This window comes from Lipotes vexillifer, unplaced genomic scaffold, assembly GCF_000442215.2.
Source record: "Lipotes vexillifer unplaced genomic scaffold, Lipotes_vexillifer_v1.1 scaffold1359, whole genome shotgun sequence".
Classification (NCBI taxonomy): domain Eukaryota; kingdom Metazoa; phylum Chordata; class Mammalia; order Artiodactyla; family Lipotidae; genus Lipotes; species Lipotes vexillifer.
Window position 1 is genome coordinate 284,086 of NW_006771596.1, and position 22,239 is coordinate 306,324.

General features: G+C 41.7%; 1 protein-coding gene across 1 annotated transcript in view; it reads left to right on the plus strand.

Moving 5' to 3' along the window:
* Window positions 1–22,239, plus strand: part of HECW1 (HECT, C2 and WW domain containing E3 ubiquitin protein ligase 1) — a 263,731-nt gene that overhangs the window by 123,235 nt on the left and 118,257 nt on the right. Inside the window, exons 6-8 of the mRNA XM_007446985.1 lie at window positions 14,710–14,852; window positions 17,899–17,999; window positions 19,619–20,902. Of these exons, the coding sequence (XP_007447047.1) occupies window positions 14,710–14,852; window positions 17,899–17,999; window positions 19,619–20,902 (1,528 nt within the window). The remainder of the gene's footprint in view (window positions 1–14,709; window positions 14,853–17,898; window positions 18,000–19,618; window positions 20,903–22,239) is intronic.

The window sequence follows — 22,239 nt, forward strand, 5'->3', positions numbered from 1 at the left end:
TTTCTTACTATGGTTCCATCCTTCTGGGGGGTCTCTTAGCAGGTTCTCATCTTTTTCTCCATCAGGATTGTCTTGCGGGAAGTAATGGCTGTGCCCAATGGAAAATCTCGAGTTACATCAGGCTTTAATCTATTTAGCTTTCTCAGCTTTTTTCAGTGCTTTGGATAATTAGCCTAGAATAAAGTTAATAACAAAAGCCAATATAGGGCTTCCCTGGTGGCGCAGTGGTTGAGAGTCCGCCTGCCGGTGCAGGGGACGCGGGTTCGTGCCCCGGTCCGGGAAGATCCCACATGCCGCGGAGCGGCTGGGCCCGTGAGCCGTGGCCGCTGAGCCTGCGCGTCCGGAGCCTGTGCTCCGCAACGGGAGAGGCCACAACAGTGAGAGGCCCGCGTACCGCAAAAAAAAAAAAAAAAAGTCAATATAAACAACAGCATTTTTAAGTTAAAAATATCAGGGAAACTCAGTAGAGTTCTTGTCATATTATCAATGACTTTAATTTGCAGTTTCGTAATGACTGAATTTTTGTTTAGGTTATTGATTTCATATATTACAAAATTATTTTTATAGTAATACCATGATTAATTAGCTAATCTCATATTTTCTGAGATTTTGTTTATTTTTGTAAAAAGCTTATGGTAAGCATTTACGCTGTATCCAACTTTGGCTAAAAGAACATTACATTTAAGCGAGGCATTTAACGGATATGGGCATAACTTAGTATATTTGTGAGAGAAACATACAGACAGAAGAAATACAGCACAAGTCCAATGACTTACAGTGTAATTAAAAGGGAATATTGTGCAGCCCACAGATAATATGGAACAGTAGATGGCAGATCCATAATGATTAAGCTAGCAATAAGCTTTCAAACCCAGCTAAAATAACCAAGAGAATATTTGAGAAGCAGATATTTTATATGCCTGCCAAACTACACACTATAGATTGGTGGGTACGTAGATAGGTAGGTAGATAGATAGACAGACAGACAGACAGACAGGCAATCTGTTTAATTGAGCTGCCTCAATTCAGTGATGTGATACCATAATTAGTTTAAATTTCTTCCAGTCACGGCATTCAGCCATGCTCAACTATCTCTTAAAGATGTCTTGGGCACATCCTGTAACTTGCTGATCACTTTTAGTTATAATCCAATCAAATCTAGTTTAAATCTCTTTTCCTCCCATCCACCACAGACCAGGATTGTGGTTTGAGGGTCTTTGAGTAGAAAGGAGATAAACTCTTTTCTTTTTCCCCTTCTCCCCACTCCAGCACCTTCAAGAGAAATGAAATCATAGTAGAAGTCTGGGGATCCCCTCACCTTTTCCTGCAGGGATAATGGCTCCATTGTTGGAAGCTAGGAATGGGAAAAGGGGAGGCAGAGGTCTTCTGACTTAATGGGCTGCCTGATGCTGGAGGGAAGAGGAGAGGTTCTGGCCTCAACTGTTGGCCCATCTCTTTAGGTACGGGTCACTTAGTGACCTGACGTTTCCCATAGGAAGTGTCAAATCTGAGGGCACACAGCATATCACTTCTTGTTCCTGAAAATATACGAAATGCATACAATACAGCAAGAAAAAATGTATTTAAATATAGGTGAGAAAAATGAAATCAGAGAAGTTTTTGAGTAAAAAGTAAGATGAAATAAAGTAAGTACATAAAATGAATGTCTGCAAGAACATAAGGAATGACCTCTGCAAGAACATAAGGAATGACCAAGGAGGAGGGGGCTGCTGGTCTCAGAGGAGGGGTCACACAGGTAGCACTCAGCCTGGAAGATATACTTCGGTGTTTTTCTTTAAAATGTTATTTTTGATTTGCAGCTATTTTTATTTAGGACTTTTGCAACTGTGTTAAGAATTAAGATGTCTTTAGTTTTCTTACAGTGTCCATGTACAGTTTGTATCAATGATGTCATCCTCAGAAAATGATTTGTGTAGCTGTCTCTTTTTTTTATTTTCATTTTTTCTTGAACAGTTTATATAAGATAGAGATTCCAAGGAATTCTAAGGAGTTTTGGTAAAATTTACTTATAAAGTGATTTGGTAACAAGATGTTTGATTATCAGTTCAATTCCTAAAGGCTTATTGATTTATTCAGGTTTTCTGTTTTCTCTTGGATCAACTTTAAAACTATTTTTCTAGAAAGTATCCATTGTTTATGTTTTCTATTTTCATAAAGTTGTTCACAAAAATATATACAAAATACACACCAAAATGTGGAGGCTATATCTATATCGATAGATAAATGGTAGATTAGATAGATAGATAGATAGATAGATAGATAGATATTTACTTAACGATGGGATTACATTCCAATAAACCCATCATAAGTTAAAAATATCTAAGTACACACTGCTGTATTTAAAATGGGTAACCAACAAAGAACTCTGCTCAATATTCTGTAACAACCTAATTGGTAAAAGAATTTGAAAAAGAATAGATACATGTATATGTATAACTGAATCACTTTGTTGTATACTGGAAACTAACACAACATTATTAATCAACTATACTCCAATATTAAATAAAAAGTTTTTTAAAAAGAAAGTAACATCATTTTAAAAAATGCATTTAATACCCTTAACCTACTGAACTTCATAGGTTAGCCTAGCTTACCTTAAATGTGCTCAGAACACTTACATTAGCCTACAGTTTGGCAAAATCATCTAACACAAAGCCTACTTTATACTAAAGTGATGAATAGCTCATGTAATTTGTTGAATACTGTATTAAAAGTAAAAACCAGAATGACTGTTTGGGTACAGAATGGTTGTAAGTGTATGGGTTGTTCACCCGTGCGGTCCAGTGGGAGCTGTGGCTGCCAGTGCCCAGCATCAAGACAGAGTATCATTGTACCACACCTCACTACCCGGGCAAAAGTCAAAATTCAATACTCAAGGTATAGTTTCTACTGAATGCATATCACTTTCACACCATTGTAAAGTCAAAAATCCTAAGTTGAACCACCGCAAGTCAAGGAATGTCTGTATATACCATGATTTTTTATATTGCTACTGTGTCTCTTTTTCTTAATCTGATGTCTTGACTTTTAATTATAATTGTAACCTGTGTCTGAAAAAATGTCCTGAAAGTTTATGGATGGTAAACTCTCAAAGTCATTTTAAATTTGAAAATGTCTTTATTTTTACTCCACTCTTTTTTTGTATGGTGATGTATCTTTTTTTAAAGTGTGCAATAGCATTTTTTAAAATTGAAGTATAGGTGATTTGCAGTGTTGTGTTAGTTTCAGATGTACAGCAAAGTGATTCAGTTATACATACATACATATTTTTTTTCAGATTCTTTTCCCTTATAGGTTATTAAAAAATATTGAGTATAGCTCCCTGTGCTACATAGTAGGTCCTTGTTGGTTACCTATTTTATATATAGTAGTGTGTATAGGTTAATCACAAACTCTTAATTTATCCCCCCTCACCTTTCTCCTTTGGTAACCATAAATTTGTTTTCTATATCTGTGGGTCTATTTCTGTTTTGTATATAAGTTCATTTGTATCAATTTTATTTTAGATTCCACATATAAGCGATATCATATGATATTTGTCTTTCCCCTCTGGCTTACTTAACTTAGTAGGATAATCTCTAGGTCCATCCATGTTGCTGCAAATGGCATTATTTCCTTCTTTTCTATGCCTAAGTAATATTCCATTGTATAAAATTACCACATCTTCACCTACTGATGGACATTTAGGCTGCTTCCATGTCTTGGCTATTGTAAATAGTGCTGCTATGAACATTGGGCTGCATGTATCTTTCTGAATTATGGTTTTCTCTAGATATGCCCAGGAGTGGGATTGCAGGATCATATGGTAGCTCTATTTATAGTTTTTTAAGGAACCTCCATACTATTCTCCATAGTGGTTGTACCAATTTACATTCCCACCAATAGGAGGGAGGGTTCCTTTTTCTCCACACCCTCTCCAGCATTTACTATTTGTAGACTTTTTGATGATGGCCATTCTGCCCAGTGTGAGGTGATAACTCAGTGTAGTTTTGGTTTGCATTTCTCTAATAATTAGCAATGTTGAGCATCTTTTCATGTGCTTCTTGGCCATCTGTATGTCTTCTTTGGAGAAATGTCTACTTAGATCTCCTGCCCATCTTTTGATGGGTTGTTTGTTTTTTTGCTTTTTGTTTTTTGTCTTTTTTGATATTGAGCTGCACGAGCTGCCTGTATATTTTAGAGATTAATCCCTTGTTGGTCATATCACTTGCAAATATTTTCTCCCATTCTGTGGGTTGTCTTTTTGTTTTGTTTATGGTTTCCTTTGCTTTTAAGTTTAGTTAGCTCCCATTGTATATTTTTGTTTTTATTTCCATTACTCTAGGAGGTGGATCCAATGTTTTGCCTATGTTTTCCCTTAAGAGTTTTATAGTATCTGGTCTTACATTAAGGTCTTTAATGCATTTTGAGTTTATTTTTGTGTGTGGTGTTAGAGAATGTTCTAATTTCATTCTTTTACATGTGGCTGTCCAGTTTTCCCAGCACCACTTATTGAAGAGGCTGTCTTTTCTCCATTGTATATTCTTGCCTTCTTTGTCATAAATTAATTGACCATATGTGCATGGGTTTATCTCTGGGCTTTCTATCCTGTTGCATTGATCTATAAGTCTGTCTTTGGCCAGTATCATTGCTGTTTTGATTACTGTAGCTTTATAGTGTAGTCTGAAGTCAGGGAGCCTGATTCCTCCAGCTCCATTTTTCTTTCTCAAGATTGCTTTGGCATTTGGGTTCTTTTGTGTTTCCATACAAATTTTAAGATTTTTTGTTCTAGATCTGAAAAAAAATTGCCATTGGTAATTTGACAGGGATTGCATTGAATCTGTAGATTGCCTTGGGTAGTAAAGTCATTTTGACAATATTGATTCTTCCAATCCAAGAACGTGGTATATGTCTCCACCTGCTTGTTTTATCTTTGATTTCTTTCATCAGTGCCTTACAGAACAGGTCTTTTGCCTCCTTAGGTAGGTTTATTCCTAGGTATTTTATTCTTTTTGATGCAATGGTAAATGGGATTGTTTCCTTAATTTCTCTTTCTGGTCTTTCATTGTTAGTGTATAGAAATACAACAGATTTCTATGTATTAGTTTTGAATTCTACAGCTTTACCAAATTCACTGATGAGCACTAGTAGTTTTCTGGTAGCATCTTTAGGATTTTCTACATATAGTATCATGTCATCTGCAAACAGTGACAGTTTTACTTCTTCATTTGCAGTTTGGATTCCTTTTATTTCTTCTCTGATTCCTGTGGCTAGGACTTCCAAACCTATGTTGACTAAAAGTAGCAGTAGTGGATATCCTTGTCTTGTTCCTGATCTTAGGGTAAATGCTTTCAGCTTTTCACTGTTGAGTATGGTGTTAGCTGTGGGTTTGTCATGTATGGCCTTTATTATGTTGAGGTATGTTCTCTCTATGCCCACTTTCTGGAGAGTTTTTGTCATAAATGGTGTTGAATTTTGTCAAAAGCTTTTTTCTGTATCTATTGAGATGATCATATGGTTTTTATTCTTCAATTTGTTAATGTGGTGTATCACACTGATTGATTTGTGGATATTGAAAAGTCCTTGTATCCTGGGGATAAATCCCAACTGATCATGGTGTATGATTCTTTTAATATATTGCTGGATTCAGTTTGCTGGTATTTTGTTGAGGATTTTTGTGTCTATGTTCATCAGTGATATTGACCTATAATTTTCTTTTTCTTTTGTTTTGTGGTATCTTTGGCTTTGGTATCAGGATGATGGCAGCCTCATAGAATGAATTTGGGAATACTCCTTCCTCTGCAATTTTTTGGAATAGTTTCAGAAGGATAGGTGTTAACTCTTCTCTAAATATGTGATAGAATTTGCCTGTGAAGCCATCTGGTCCTGTACTTTTGTTTGTTGGGAGTTTTTTAATCACTGTTTTAATTTCAGTATTTTCGATTGGTCTGTTCATATTTTCTATTTCTATTAAAATCTAGTACTTAGATTTTCTGCCGGAACAATAACTAAAATGGCTTGGGCACTGAAGTTGCAATCTAGCACTCATAGAGAGTGCATCTTAGATTACACACAAGCTTGTATTATATTCCACTTTTGCAGCATCAATATGTGACTTCTGGTGGAAATACCTCCAGGAGTAGCCAGTCACTGATTCCCTCTCTTGTCAATGTTCATTTCTATATTCAAATTACACATTTCTGTTTGCATCCTTATTAACCACAAGAAAATAAATAATGTGGTAAAAACTATAGAGGAGATATGGAAGCAGAAGAAAAAACAGCTGTCTCTGTTGGTGGTTCCCAAAGTCAGAAAAGGCTTCACAAAAGAAGTTTTATTTGAATGGGTGTTTAAAGGATGAGTAGGAGTTTGGCATGGCCAGGAAGTTGGGAAAGAACACCTTCTAAGAAAATAGTAAGTCTGTGAAAATGTGTGAAAGAAAATGAGGTTGCCAGGGAATGAGTATAATAAGTGAAGGTGGAAAGATTGGCAGGAACCACACGCGTCATTGGGAAATTTGGATTTCATCCCGTGAGTGAGAAAAAAATCAGAGAAAGTTATTCTGCAAGAGGATGAAAGGATCAAATCTGTGTTTCAGAGACATAACTTTACGGGCCACTGTAAGAGAGAAGCTGAAGACTGGGAGACCAGTTAAGAGGTTATTCCAGGGGCAGGGAATGACATTGGCCAGTGGCAGCAGAAGTGGGGAGGAGAGAACGGACTCTAGAGAGTTTAGATTCAATGACTGATTGGATATAGGCTCCTAAAGGTACAAGGAACATGCAGGGATGACCAAGGTATGCAGTTGAGGAATTGTACAATGAAGATGACAGACAGTGCTTCTTCTCTGTTAGGGGTTCTATAAAGTAGACATAGAAAGGTTGATTAAGTTGCTTATGATCACACAGCAAGTTTTGGTCTTCTTGGTTTTCAATCTAGTAATCTAATCCTATTCCTTTTTTATAGGCGTTGAAATGAATCATCTTCAGAAGCAAAAGACTTAAACATGTAGATGTGGTCCCCAACCTTTTTGACACCAGGGATTGGTTTCATGGAACACAATTTTTCCATGGACCGGGGAGGGAGGGGCATGGTTTTGGGATGATTCAATTGCATTACATTTATTGTGCACTTTATTTCTATTATTATTACATTGTAATATATAATGAAATAATTATACAACTCGCCATAATGCTGGCAGAAGGCGGAGCTCAGGCAGTAATGCAAGCGATGGGGAGCGGCTGTAAATACAGATGAAGCTTCACTCACTCACCTGCCGCTCACCTCCTACTGTGCAGCCCAGTTCCTAACAGGCCACAGACCAGTATTGCTATGTGGCCTGGGGGTTAGAGACACCTGTGGTTAAGAATATGGATATAGATACAGATATAGATAGAATACATGTAAGTAGTAAGTATAATACATGCTTTTGTATTTGATGTATTTTATATATAGTATATAAGTATATAACATTATATATTTACAAGCACACACTTGCAGACCTTGCTTCCCACTCTGCCAAGCCTAAATCTTGGCCTAATGTTGCCACAGCAGTGCCTGCAAATAAAATTAATAATATTCTTTTCTGTGGCTGAGTTTTCTCAGTGCCTGATATGGAGATGGTGGAGGCCCAGTCAAGACCAGTTCCCTTGTTCTTACGCATAAGAAGAAATGTAAACTTTCCATATACCACAGATTTGTAAGAGCAGCCTTTATTATTCAAAGCAGTTAGATTCTCTGCAGATACAAGGCTCACATCTCAGCAGGATTCTGGCATGTCCTTCCTGGGGTAGAGTCAGACCACACACTGATTGGAGGGGTAGGTCTCCTATGCCGAGTCCAAGAGCATCACCTCTTAATATAAAACCCTGTGACATTGCTAGTGAGAGAGAAAAACATTGCTCCTGACTCAATGATTGCTCTGCTAGTGAAGTTGTTTTCTTTTGTTATCCTTGACTTTAGGCAGCACTATTTTTGAGTATCATTTTTAAGCTCAATGAATAGTGCCACCTGAATTGAAAGTCACATACCATGCAAGGTTCTAAGGAAGAGTAGCTGCAGTTTGCATGCTCCGTTTACTTCCTCCCTGCTTTCCTTCTCCTTGGAGAACCTTTGCACAGGAAGCGCTAAGCCTAGTCCATTTAACTTTCATTAGTAATGAATAATGGTGTTGGCTGAATCGCACCAGGCAGCCTCTTGTGAATGGAGTTGGTGTTTTATTTTCCCCTTATGTCTGCAAGAGAAGAGAGGCAAAACTAGATGCCCCTCTAACTGCGTATTATGACCTATTTCACCCAACAGTTAGGACCACTCCTCCCCTACATCACCAGGCATCCAGTCTTGGCTTTGAGTTGGTATTCCTGCCTTACTCCTCAACATCCTCCTACCTCTTCAAATGTAACATGACCCAAAACAAGTCAACCATCCCTACCACTTTTCCCTTCTCAACCTTTCCCGACTTCCGTAAGTTTATGAGTGGACATAAGTGAATCAACCGCACTTCTGCTCTCTCAGACTGGGATCATCTTTTATCATACCTGCCCCTAAATGCCTAAGTGAAAATACTTTCCAAATCATGTTGAACATTTGTCTGAAACTTCCCACAACTATTTCTTCATGTTTAATCATAGTGTCCCCTCTCACACTGATGTCCTTATTGTTTTGGCTACATCAAGGCACTGATGGGTCCCATTAGTTACTTGGCTACAGCTCGTCCTTTCTACCTGTGGCACCGTCTTCCCTTTCTACCCAAGACCAACCATTCTCCTGGATGATCACAGAGTCCACATGAATGACCTAATTTCCTTAACGTCCTCGATCCCATTGACCTTTACTTCCATTTATCACCAGCCATCCATTCCAATGCTTACACCTTCGATCATGTGAAAAATCACAAGCTCCCCAGCTGTCTCTTTACAACCTAATATCCTTCCATAACCAACCCCTATTTCCATCATTCTGTACATTCATTGCTTTGGGACATTCAATCACTCATCCCCCCTCTTCGAGCTATTAATCCTCCCACATGCCCTCAGTCTTGCAAATCCAGCCTTGGGAACTTGAGGTCTCTTCCTCTCCCACATGCCATGGCTCTCACTGACATTTAGCCAGTCCACAAATCTGCCACCCCTTTCCTCCTTCCCTGCCAGGCTTCCTCCTTACTTCTCCGTTGTTTCACCGGGTCTGTCTGCCTCCTGGCCTGACCATCTATGGACACCTCCTCAGCACTACTACAGTGACTTCTCTGAAATGCACTTCTGAGTGTGTCATTTGCATAATTCAGTTCCATTGTTCCCAGATGCCTTTGGGATAAGTCTACGCTCTGTCCAGGGAGCTGTTTGTGAGCTGGATCCTGCTTATCTATCCAGTTTCCTCTCATAAGTTGATCCCTTCTATGATCCAGACACAGTGAGGCACCCACATTTCCCAAAGGGACCCATGTACCCTGTGAACTTCACCCTCTTGCCAATAGTGTCCTCTCTCCCTAGAAGGTTCCTCCCACACCTTCTTTATCTAGCTGATGCCCTACTTAACTGTTATGACTTAGTTAAGGCATCGCCTCCTCTGGGAAGTTGTCTCTACCTGTTCATTAGCCTTCTCCCCACCACCATCGCCACCCCTTCTCTGTACCTGTCCATCAGGCTGAGCCTTTGGCGACTCTTACCATGGAACTTTCTGTTTTGTCACTGTCTGCCTGCAGCATAAGACTGCAAGCTCGTAGGGACGTGGCCATGTCGCCAGCACCCAGCTCACAGTCAGTGCTCAGGAGGTGTTTTTGAGTGAATAAGTAACCCTTCCCTTCTTCTGAGCCATTGGCTGCTTTATGACCAACATTCTCCTGATCTCTGCCTCACTTGCCCATTATGGAACTGCTGCCATGGTTTAACATAATTTCTAATTTAATATTTCTTTTGGTTCTCTACTTTGTTTTTATTTCAGTAAGTTCAGTTTACGGAAATTCTGTTTATAGAAGATCCACTCCGTGCCTTTTCTGAAGCAAGATAGAATATAATAAATAAAGAAAGCATCTTATTTCTGTAAGTGGCCTATTGAGTAACAATGCAAACCAAAATAAATAGATACCCCCATATATTGCAACACTAGTCTAACATCTCTCTGGAAAATTGAAGAAGGTAGGCCTACGTCGGTGGTTCTCGACAAGGACAGTTTTGCCCCCAGGAGACATTGAGCAATGATTAGAGTCATTTTTGTTTGTCACAACTAGAAGGGTATTACTGACATCTATTGGATAGAGGCCCACTACCGTCTACTGCTATTAATAAGAATGCCAAGACCAAAAAACTAAATATTATCATTAAAAAATAAATATTATTAAATTTAATAGTACTACTAAGCTGGGATTTGAAGAATATGTTATGAATCACTGGGCTAAATATTCAGGCCACAGAGGAAGATTTAGATTTGATCTAAGAAATATTTTTATAACAATGAGATTATTCTATGTTAAAATGGATTATTACTGTGGGAACTGTGATTCTCCACTCTGGTTGCACGGTAGAGTAATCTGGGAAGCTAGAAACACTACCAGTACCCAGCTCTACCCCCAAGGGAATCTAATTTAATTAGTCAAGGGTGGGATCCAGTAATGGGTATTTTTGTTAAAGCTCCCCAGATGATTCTAATGGGACCCAGGGCTAAGTACCAATGACCCAAAGCAAAAGTAAGAGTCCCACAACCTGTGCTGAAACAAAACCAAAAGGAGGATTGATGCTGTAAGAATACTGTATGTGTCATTCCAGCTCATGCCCCAGCACTGGGCCTCCTACACTTTCTTCCTGCCCTTGTTGCCAATTACAAGAGGTCTGACGGTTGGTTCCTCAAGTGCAGCCAAGAAAGAGAATTCAGAATTTAATGTTCTAATGGAAAGGTGACTTATGGAACTTTACTCTCTGACCCTCAAGACACCAGGAGTTCCTTTATCTAGGATAGTTTCATGACTTATGCAGAGATAAGGAGCCATTCATTGATTGATTGGTCCAAGCATGGAGTACAGTTACCCTTAGATGCTCTCAAGCATCCTCAAGGAGGATGAAGTGGGAAATGGCCAGACTTCCAATCCCTAAGGATCCAGGATTGGCTTTTTCATTTGCCACATTGGTTTCTTTCACAGATGAACTAGGATGCAAGGTGACAGAATTCCACAAAGAGCGGGGGCTTGGATCAATAATGCATCTTTTTTTTTAATCCTTTACAGATATAGTTCACAGATTTTTCTTTTGACCATTAACCAGGCCATTTCTCTGGATGGAAAGACAGAGTGGGCATTAGTAGTAGGAGAACTGTAACATTTGTCTGTGCACTAGGCACTTGAACCTGGCTTACGGATACTACAATCACTTATATAGACTTACTGGTTGTTAAGGACCAGCTGAAATAAGGTCGTAGATTTGAAAGAAGTCCAATAATTAAAGAGTGAAAAGGAGAAGGAAATATTAGAGGATGGGGCAGGTAGAATCTGGATAGACCAGGAATGGAGAGGAAAAGATGCAGTTTAATCTTACACAGCATGAACCTTCTTTTCCTAGTCTACAGTTGAAGATGCTGAGGCTCAGTGAGGTCATGCATGAGAAAGTCAAGAACTTAGCTGTGCAGATCTAGGAAAACCAAGTCCACCTCACTCCACAAGTTCTTCAGGGGCTCAAAGTAAGAGCCAGGTCAGCAGCCAGACAAAATTCATCACCCTGGCCTGACTCACGGGTGCAAATAGCTTGCTCAGGAATAGGCAGACTTACATATTTTTCGAGCTGCTCACTGGTTCTTAAAAGAACTTGACCTGTATAGCACAGAGAACTCTACTCAAGTTCTGTAGTAACCTATATGGGAAAAGAATCTGAAAGAGAATAGAGACTATATATATATATATATATATATATATATATATATATAAACTGATTCACTTTGCTGTACACCTGAAACTAACACAACATTGTAAGTCAACTATACCCCAGTAAAAATTTTTTTAAAAAAAGAACCTGACCTAGCTGGAAGTTTACATGGACTCCAGTAACCGTGGCCTGGAAGTAAGGGCCTGGTGGGGAGAGGTTGATGCCAGCCATGAAGGGGTGGATTTGTGAAGAGAGGCTGAGAAGGAAGTCTTTGTGGAGGGAGGAAAAGAGCTCAGGATTTACCACCAAGTTTCAGAGAACGTCTTAGTAAGCTGACTTTCGTGTCCCATGCAGGCTGCTAGTGCCAGAAATACTCTTGTTTTAATAAAGGTGGTTACGTTTTTCATTATAAAAATAATACATGTTCATCACAGAAATAAATGGGTGGGGGACTTAATCTTACTTGGTAAAGCAACTGCTGTTGAAATTTGTTGTAATTCTTTCCAGTCTTTTTTCTATTCGTTTCATTCACATTATTGTGATCATGAGCTACCTGTTCCTTGCTCTTGTCACTTAGCATTGGAAAATAAGCATTTTCTATCTTATCGGCATTTAATGTGTTATAATTGTAATTGCCTATTTAGGTATAATCATAATATAAATTATTGTAATTTAGAAAATTATAAACTATTCTGTCATATACATGTACTACAATGTGCCTAGCCTATGGTTGAGCTTTTAGGTGAGGAGATCCATTATAGTACACTTCAGAATGGAATTACTACGCAGAAGAAATGGAAGTTTGGGACCCGAGATAGTTAGGGAGCCTGGATGCTCACAGGCCTTCTTAGAGGAGAATCAAACCAATTCCTGGGTTTGACCCTCAAGCTTAGCATGTCCATAAGTTCGGTTTTGTCAGTACCAAAAATGATTGGTTCTTAGGAAATATATGGCTATTAAGTAAAACTAATTTGTAATGGAAACTAGAAGCGCCATATGGAGGGAGGGCGTGGAAGCCATTATTGCTGTTTGCCAAATATTTCTGTTCTCTATATCCCAGACATACAGTAGGATCATACTTCCTATTCCCTATGGGTGGCTGGGGTTTGTGTCTAGTTGTGATGAAGACTTGGGTTTGAAAGTGAATACTTATTTGCAGGAGGAAAACCCTCCAGAGTTCTCTTTCTTGCTGTCACTGTGGCTGGCAGTGTTAGAGAGTGCGTCTGCTCCATCAGTCTGGCTCCCTGAGTGACTAATGAGCAGAGCCCTCTGCCGGCCCACAATGACAGTGTGAGCAAGGAAAAAACTTCGCTACCGTAAGTCACTGAGATGTGGAATTGGGGTGGTTACTGCAGCATACCCCAGCCCATACTGACTGGTATGGAGGGGCTATTAACATTGGTATGCCTGACATATTTAACCTCTGAAATTAGAAATCAACTAAGGTGAAAAGAATGCTGTTAGGAATTAATCAGAATAAAAGAAAATAGTTATATATTTCAGCTGTTTCACAACCCTCAATTAAGGGTACTATAACCTTTAATCAACTCCCCCCTCCCAGAGAGCCTGAGCTGGGCAATGAAAATATTTTCCTCTCTCTCCTTTTCTACACTTATTGATAGCCAAGCCAACTTCTGATGATAACAGTCTGCCTTTAATTGTCGTCGCCTTTATTTTAATAGCCCTACAGTATGCTATTTAAAAAATGAACAGTTTACAACAGAAGGAAAAAGATCTGCTTTCTCTCCCCACCAACCCCACCGTGAGCCCACATCCTCAAGTTCCGTTCGGATTGTACCCTCCAGGCATTTTCTCTGCAATTCAAAATACAAACGGAATCCCACTTTTCACATTTTTCTACATCTTGCCTTTTTTCACTTAATTTGTCAGGTATCATTTCATGTCAGAACATATTTATTTACCTATTTCTTTTGAATGACAGCAGAGTTCTCTGTTTCAAAAATTTACGATCCTTCATTTAGCTGTTTTCCTGTTGGTAGGCGTATTTTAAATCTTTCCAGCCTTTTGTAATTGTTCGTAATGCTCTATTGAACATCCTTATAAAAAGAAAATATGTATTTTGCACACTTGTACAAGTTAATCCAGAGGGGAAATTCCTAGAAGTAGAATTCTGGGTTGAAGGGAATTTGTAGTTTAAATGCCAAAAAATATTACCAGTTCCCGTCCCAAGGGTCCAATCAATTCGCATTTCCATCAATACAGTGTGAGAGTTCGTGTCGCTTCCCACTTTCCAGAAGGGAGTGTATGATCAAACTTTTAAAAATCTCTGCCATTATAATCATGAAAAAAAGATATTGCATTGTTGATTTGAAGTGCATTTCCTTAATTACAGGTGAGTTTTGCTTGTTCTTTCTTTAAGTAGGTTGATACCTTCAGTCAAATATGGTGAGGCCTGGGTAGCATTCTTTCCCTTTAAAGTGAGTTGATTTTATTATTTGAATCTCTGAGAATAACCTTATTTTTAGGGAATTCCCTGGCAGTCCAGTGGTTAGAACTCCTCACTTCCACTGCAGGGGGCACGGGTTCGATCCCTGGTCAGGGAACTAAGATCCTGCAAGCCAAGTGGCCAAAAAGAAAAGAAAAGAAAAGAAAAGGACCTTATTTTTAAGCACTGAGAAAATATCTCATTGTGACCATTATTCATTTATTGAATAAACAGGGTTCGCAGCATTTCTAAAACCTTGAGATAGATAGATAGAGATAGGTTGAGATAGATAGATAGATAGATAGAGATATTGCTGCTGGGGTGTTTGACAGTGACATCATTCAAAGCAGATGGACTGGGGACTGGCCAGCTCTCTCACCTTGCAATTAATTGATGCCACATGTTTTTTCATTGCAGCAATTCAGCTTTGTGTCCTTGCCCACTGATGTGCTGGAAATTGAGGTGAAGGACAAGTTTGCCAAGAGCCGCCCCATCATCAAGCGCTTCTTGGGAAAGCTGTCGATGCCCGTTCAGAGACTCCTGGAAAGACATGCCATAGGGTAAACCTTGACCAAGAGCTCAGTATCACTAGGCAACAGCCAGCAGGCCAGGCCCTAGGGAGGCAACAATACAGTCTCATAGAGACTTGAACTGAAAAGGTGGTGCTGTATTTCCTTGGCTTCTCCCATTAATTATGTTGTTGAGCTACAACGTTTAATTAAACAGACCCTTCCCTTTCCCCTCGTTTGCATACCACTGGTTACTTATGCAAGAGAGTAAAAATTCTTAAGACACTATAGTGAAAGAAGCCCTTAATGCAGCATTTTTTCTGTACAGATAGAAATTAAAATTTGTTTTACTGCAAAGGATAACATTTCATTCATATGCCTGTCTTGTGTGTAGGATTTAATCATTTGTGACATTTCCATAACAAGATGAAATGCTGGGTTACTAGACCAGAGTGCCTTAGAAAACACTAGTATTTATAGAAAATGCTAGATAACATGTATGAAATTTTAAAAGCGTGAATCCTTATGGTGCAGCCACAGTTATGTCGCTTGCATAGTTCTGTTGTATATGAGAGTATGTTTCTGCGTTTTGTATCTTCTGCATTTGTGTCCATTCAGGGTTCTCATTAAACTCTGACCAGATAAAATCCTTGTACATAATATGTATTTCCATAGGTAATGGCAACTATATTTGAAAACACTAACTCTCTGGTCATAGATATGCCTCAATGCAATACTTAGAATGATATCAAAGGAATGAGGGAAATTATGCAGAATTTCCAAGGGTCTTCATTTAAAGCTCTTTGGATTTTCAGAAGGACTTTGGAATCACTCACAGTTATCATAAGGACATGTAATCAGAACCTGATAGTGTGTGTGCAGCTGTGTGCACATAGACACGTGTTAATTCTCAAGCCAAAGGGAGCTGACGTTTACGAAGCTACAGTCATGCGTCAAACAAGGTGTTTTCATTTTCCACTCAAACAAACAAACAAAAATATACCTAAAAGACGTAAAGCTGTCTGTGGCACATAGGGACTAAATGATTCCAAACTGTTCATTTTTAAAATAGCAAACTGTATGCCTTTTAAAATAAAGGCAGCTCATGGGACTTCCCGGGCAGTCCAGTGGTTAGGGCTCCGCGCTTCCACTGTAGAGGGCGTGGGTTCCATCCCTGGTCGGGGAACTAAGACCCCCCCATGCCATGCTGTGCGGACAAAAAAAAAAAAAAAAATTCTAAAATAAAGCTCAGAAAGCTTCCTCAGTCCCTTGGCCTGTAACATCGCAGCCCTCAGCTGTCTGCCTGGCAGTCTGCCTCCCTCAAGTCCTCTACCCATGCCTGCCTCAGCCTCACATTGGAAATATCACCGCTGCCTTGAGCCCTTTATGTAGTGGTCCTGCCTCATGCCCCCAGCTGGATGTAAGCTATTTAAAGGCAGCGGTATGCATTACCTGCTGTGTATCACCGGCAGCACTTTTTACATGAGAGAGGCTCAAAAAATATTTGTTGATAAAGTGAGTGGAAAGCAAAGGAAAGAAAAACGTGGAAAACAAATGCAAAGCATGATCGATTTAATTTTTGTCTCACTGTCTGATGGCCTTTAGGCCTCCTCTGATTCCAGCGAGGTTTGGGGTTCAGGATCTCTTATGGTCCTAGTAGACCTACCTCATAATATTGACCAAGGCCCATGTCAATATTGTAGCTCATTCTATTTTCCCCGCATATAATGCTTTATTCAGTGGGCTTCCTAGAAACTCCAAGCATGAAACCAGGGCTTCCCAAATAGAAATACTAAGTCAGTGGATCACTGGGATATATGTTGTTTCATAATGCTGGTGCTTTCTAGGAAGAAACATTAAAACACTACCAGCCAGTGACTTATCTTTTTATTTGAATGTCACAAATGAATAAATGGAGTGAATACAGAATTATCTAAGTAACAACTGGTTTGGGAATATGTCTTTGTTATTATTGGATAGAGTGGATTTGTTCATTTCTGAATATCCCAAGGTAATCACTTCCTATTTAGGCGAAGGTAGGGGACCATGTGCTCTGCTGAAGCTGCATTGTTGATGAAACGATAATAGCAGTGTTTCAGGTTGATTTCTCCCTGGATAATTGTCTTCCTAGTAATTAAAAATTGCCTTGAGTCGAAAGAGAGAATGGTGCCAGAGTCCAGGGTGGAGTTTCAGAGTCTCTCTGTGGGACCCTGGAGTTGGTGTAATCAGAGGTCATGGGCCAGTGGACCCAGCCCACAAGTCTTGCTTTGCTCCGTTCTGCAGCAAGTCCCTTTCTGAACCACTCCACAGGGTCCCTGGTAACCAGGACAGCATCCTTCCATAGATATTAGATACAGATAGATAGATAAATAGATAGATAGATAGATAGATAGATAGATAGATAGATATCACAAGACATGCATCTGCTGCTGGCACTGTCTTTTATTAAGGGCATACTTGGAAAATATCAGCCTGCACAGGAAAAGCAAGCAAAGGATATCCATATCTTTTCTTTTTTTCTTTTTTTCTCTAGAACACAGGTTGGCAAACTTTCTATAAGGAGCCAGATAGTAAATGTTTCAGGCTGTATAAGCCATATGGTTTCTGTCCCAACTTTTCAGCTCTGCCATTGTAGCATGAAGTCAGCCCAGACAAGAAGTAAACTTAATAATAAGCAAGGTTGCATTCTAATAAAACTTTTATTTATGGAAACTGCAATTTGAATTTCGTATCATTTTCACATGTCACAAAATACTACTCTTCTTTTGCTTTTTTTCCAACGATTTAAAAATGTAAAAAGCTCATGGCCTTATGAAAACAAGTGATGGGCCAGATTTGGCCCATGGGCTGTAGTTTCCTGATCCCTGCTTAGGAGTATTCGATAAGGATTTTCTTGAAGGTTTTCATTGCTGTTGAGCAGATGTACTCCCATCTTTCCCTTAGGACCATCTCATATGTACCTGAGCAGATCACCACCTCCTAATAGCAGGGCCTCCCTGGGCTTGCCTGCTTCACCCACTGACACAGAAAGCACACTGCGTGGTCTTTAGGAGGACAGGTATTGACCAGATCTGTGACGGTGCTTATTTCCTTCTAGGGACAGGGTGGTCAGCTACACACTTGGCCGCAGGCTTCCAACAGATCATGTGAGTGGACAGCTGCAATTCCGATTTGAGATCACTTCCTCCATCCACCCAGGTATTTTCAGCATGTACTTTCATGTGTTGTCCTAGCCGAGTGTCATAGCATGGTTCCTTTCCCCAAAATACAATAACCATTGTTCTCTCCAGACATGTCCTAGGTTTTGTGGTTCTCTGTCTCCTCCATTTGAGTCCTAGAAGCCAGTGATCTGTTCTGGAAGCCAGGTTGCTGTCCCCCTTTTTATGTTTTTTATATTTTTTGGCCACACCACATGGCTCGTGGGATCTTAGTTCCCCGACCAGGGATCAAACCCGGGCCCCCTGCAGTGGAAGTGCAGAGTCCTAACCAGTGGACCGCCAGGGAAGTCTCTGCTGTCCCCTTGATTGAGAGGCTCCTCTTCATTCAGTGACCCAAAGGTAGAGGGTTAGGCACTCGAGTGGGAATTGACAAAGAGGCCAACGTGGGTATGGAGCCATGTCTAATTTATCATTTTACTCCCAGCATCCACATAGGACTTGCTCAACAGATATTGAATCATTACATACATCAGTGAGTGAATGAATGTGATACATGTCATAGTGTTGAACTGTGATTACCCAGTGGATTTTCACAATATCGCAGGAAAAATGGAAACTATAAGTTGGACAGAAAACTTGAGAATCATCCCGTGTTCAGTTTTTCAGGCCAAAACATATCTCCAAATAAGAATGATGAGATGCCTCTTAATTCCCCTCTTGCTTTTCTCCTACAAGCCCCTTCATAAGTGTAGATCACACTGAGAATTGTCTGGTCCTCCTGGGCCACATTTATAGGTTGCCATTAAAGCTAATATAGCTTTTGAGAATTCAGGGTCTGAAGTTTATCACTGCCCGCTCATCAAACAAAAGTTGCACTTTTCTATGCCCAATATACAAAGCAGATTGTAAGGAAACACTTGACTGTTTCGTCCTTTCAAATCCAGCATTCTCTACATTCTGAGAATAAAACTGACTCTTCCTTCAGTAAGGACAGCTTTACAGTGCACCAGAGAGATTGCTTTTCTTCGATGAGTGAATAGCACTAGGGCTTGAAATGGGAATTCCTATCTGGCAGGGATGCAGTAGAGCAACTGGGGGAAGGTAGAGGTAAACCATGCTTGCTACTCCTTGAATGGGTGCTTGGTATGGTTTATCTTCCACTGCAGTAACCTCCATATGTTGGAAACCTTCCAGTCTGAGCCACTGAATGACTGTGGTTGCTCCCATCATTGGCCTTTCCTTCTCTCTGGTCACCTAAGAACCCCATTCTGCCACCCTGGGGGACCCAGCCATAGCAAACACTCTGAACCAATATAATTAGTCCTGCCTGGAGCCAGCAAGGAACTATAAACCATGCCCTCCATCTCTGAGGTCTTCCATGTAGCAAACATTTTTGTGCCCAGAACTGGGGTAATGCTAGGCTTTGGGCATTCTAACCAAAAAATGAAGTTCCTTGAAACAGAATTCTCAAATATATCATGACTGCAAGTTGTCCTTAACATAAGGAGAACTCATTCTTGCAGTATTTTTAGCAGGGCTTTGGCCAATGGGAAACCCTCATCAACCCCTACATCCAGTATCCTAAGGCAGAAATCCCTAGGATGGCTCAGTCCCCCAGAGCAGACTAACACTACAGTGACATTTTCCGCTTGTCCGCAGATGATGAGGAGGTTTCCCTGAGTACCGAACCTGAGTCTGCAGAAATTCAGGACAGCCCCATGAATAGCCTGGTGGCAAGCAGCTGTGGGGAGCCCCCTTGCACTAATGCACCAGAGCCCTCGGGGACCTCAAGGCCAGAGCAGCTGAGCCAGGGCAGCGCGGTGGGCCCTGCAGGGAACGAGAGCCTGGAGCTTGCCAATCCGGTTGAGGCCGCCGCAGGTACCACGGAGGCAGGAGATGATGGCACGGTCTGTGTGAGGCCTGAGGCGGCTGGGGAGCTGCTGGTCCCCTGGCCAGAGGACACGGAGCCCGCCCTGAGCGCGGAAGAACTGGCCGAGCGGCTGGACCTGGGCGGGGAGGCGGCCCTACCCGGGCTGCTGGAGGACGGTCGAGCCCCGGGCAGCCCCCGGGAGCCGGTGGCCCAGGAGGCGGCGACAGAGAGCCGGGCTGGCGGGCAGGAGGAGGACAGTCTGCAGCTGCGGGCTTCGGTGAAGAGGAAAAGCAGGCCGTGCTCCCTGCCTGTGTCCGAGCTGGAGACGGTGATCGCGTCCGCCTGCGGGGAGCCCGAGACGCCTCGGACCCACTACATCCGCATCCACACGCTGCTGCACAGCCTGCCCTCCGCGCAGGGCGGCAGCGCAGACGACGACGGCGCGGAGGAGGAGGTCACGCTCAAGGATGCCTCGGAGAAGGAGGCGCTCAGCGAGGTGGACACGGTCGCTGCCGAGCCGGCCCCCCCGGAAGAGGATGGAGAGGCCCCCGAGGGGGCCACTCCAGGCACGGCGCCCCCGGGCCACTCGGGCTTGACCAACGGCTCGGTCCCAGGAGGCGACACGCTCCCCAGCACGGGGAGCGAGAGCGACTCCAGCCCGCGGCAGGGCGGGGACCACAGCTGCGAGGGCTGCGACGCATCCTGCTGCAGCCCCTCGTGCTACAGCACGTCGTGCTACAGCAGCTCGTGCTACAGCAGCTCCTGCTACAGCGCCTCCTGCTACAGCGCCTCCTGCTACAGCGGCAGCAGGTTCGCCAGCCACACCCGCTTCTCCTCCGTGGACAGCGCCAGGATCTCCGAGAGCACCGTCTTCTCCTCCCAGGATGACGACGAGGACGAGGAGAACAGCGCCTTCGAGTCGGTGCCCGACTCGGTGCAGAGCCCGGAGCTGGAGCCGGAGTCGGCGAAAGGCGCGGGGTGGCAAGACGAGTCGGCTGCCGCCACCGGGAGCGTGGCCAGAACCGTGGAAGGTCTGGAGTCCCCCGTGGCAGGGCCGAGCAGTCGCAGAGAAGGTTAGACCTCACACCCGGTCAGAGAGAAAATAGGACCACCAGGGGGACGCAGGTCTCAGCAGCATGGTTTCAAAACAAGAGGGAGAGGGTCACTCCCAAATGAGGTTGCTGCAGCAGCTGTGTGTGCCTGTCCTGTACGTACATGTGTGCATGTGTATAATGTCAGTATTCCAGGCTGTGGGTAGCTGACACCCCGCCACTGCCCAGATACACACCAAGAATTACAGCCAGTTGGATGTGAGCGTATACTTGTATGTGTGCTTCTCGGTTTTAACTAATCATTGGTTATAGGGTACATGTTACCCTCTCGTCTTGACAACACCCAGAGCATCAAGGCTAGTATCAAATGACATAAGCAGGAAATGATCATCAACATTAGGTGGATAATGTGTCAGCGTCTGCTGATCCCCAAAACTTATTGAAGATTAGCAATAAGTTAATATAACTGGAAGGACATTGAGATTACCTGTTTCAGAGTTTAGCTAACCTGTGTACAAATGGATATGTATAGCCTACATGTATGTGTCATGATTTCTGTCTCCTCGATTCTTTTATTGTTGTTGGTTTTGTTTTGTGTTGTTTTGGGGGTCTGGGGGCTATTTTGGCTAGTGGAAGGGAAGAATAACGTAAATGTGTAAATCGCTTTGTCTCAAGTAAGATTCTAATCCACTAGATGCCCCCTTTAGTTTCAAAATGTATTCTGTGTCTTCACCAAAGACCTTCCTTCCTAGTCATGCCTGTGGAATCATATATAAATTTAATTTTCATTTCCTTATCCAGAATTGGGAACCACCTTCCAGTCAAGTGACAGTGACATCAAGGGAAATCATTTAAAAGTCACATAATAATATGAAATAATTCAGTTGCTTTAAAAGAGAGAAATATAGATTCTGCTATTTTGCTGTTCTCGTTTGTTTAAATTAGCCCCCAAACAAAGTGCGTTGGTCTTGTCTCTAGACTGCAGGCTCATCAAGGGCCAGAGTTACAGCCTCTTTATGTTTGAATTCTCAGCACCTAAACAAATGCCTGGCACCTACAAATTTTTACAGGAACTAACGCGAGCTTAAAAGAAATAATTTTAAGTACTTAATAATGCCCAGTTCTACATTTTAGAGAAAGAAAGGGTGAGGGAAAGTGGCACATAGGATAAGGAGAAGCCCAAGGAAATTGGTAATAAAGAGACACAGGGAGGAAAACCATAGTGACATACAATATGGAAAGGCACCAGTGAGTGTGAGAATGGCGTGGACAATTCCTTTCTTTAACAAGGTTGTTTTGAGTCCCTTCTTCATTCTGAGCCAGATGCTTTGTGCTGGGCACAGGAAGATGGTTCAGCA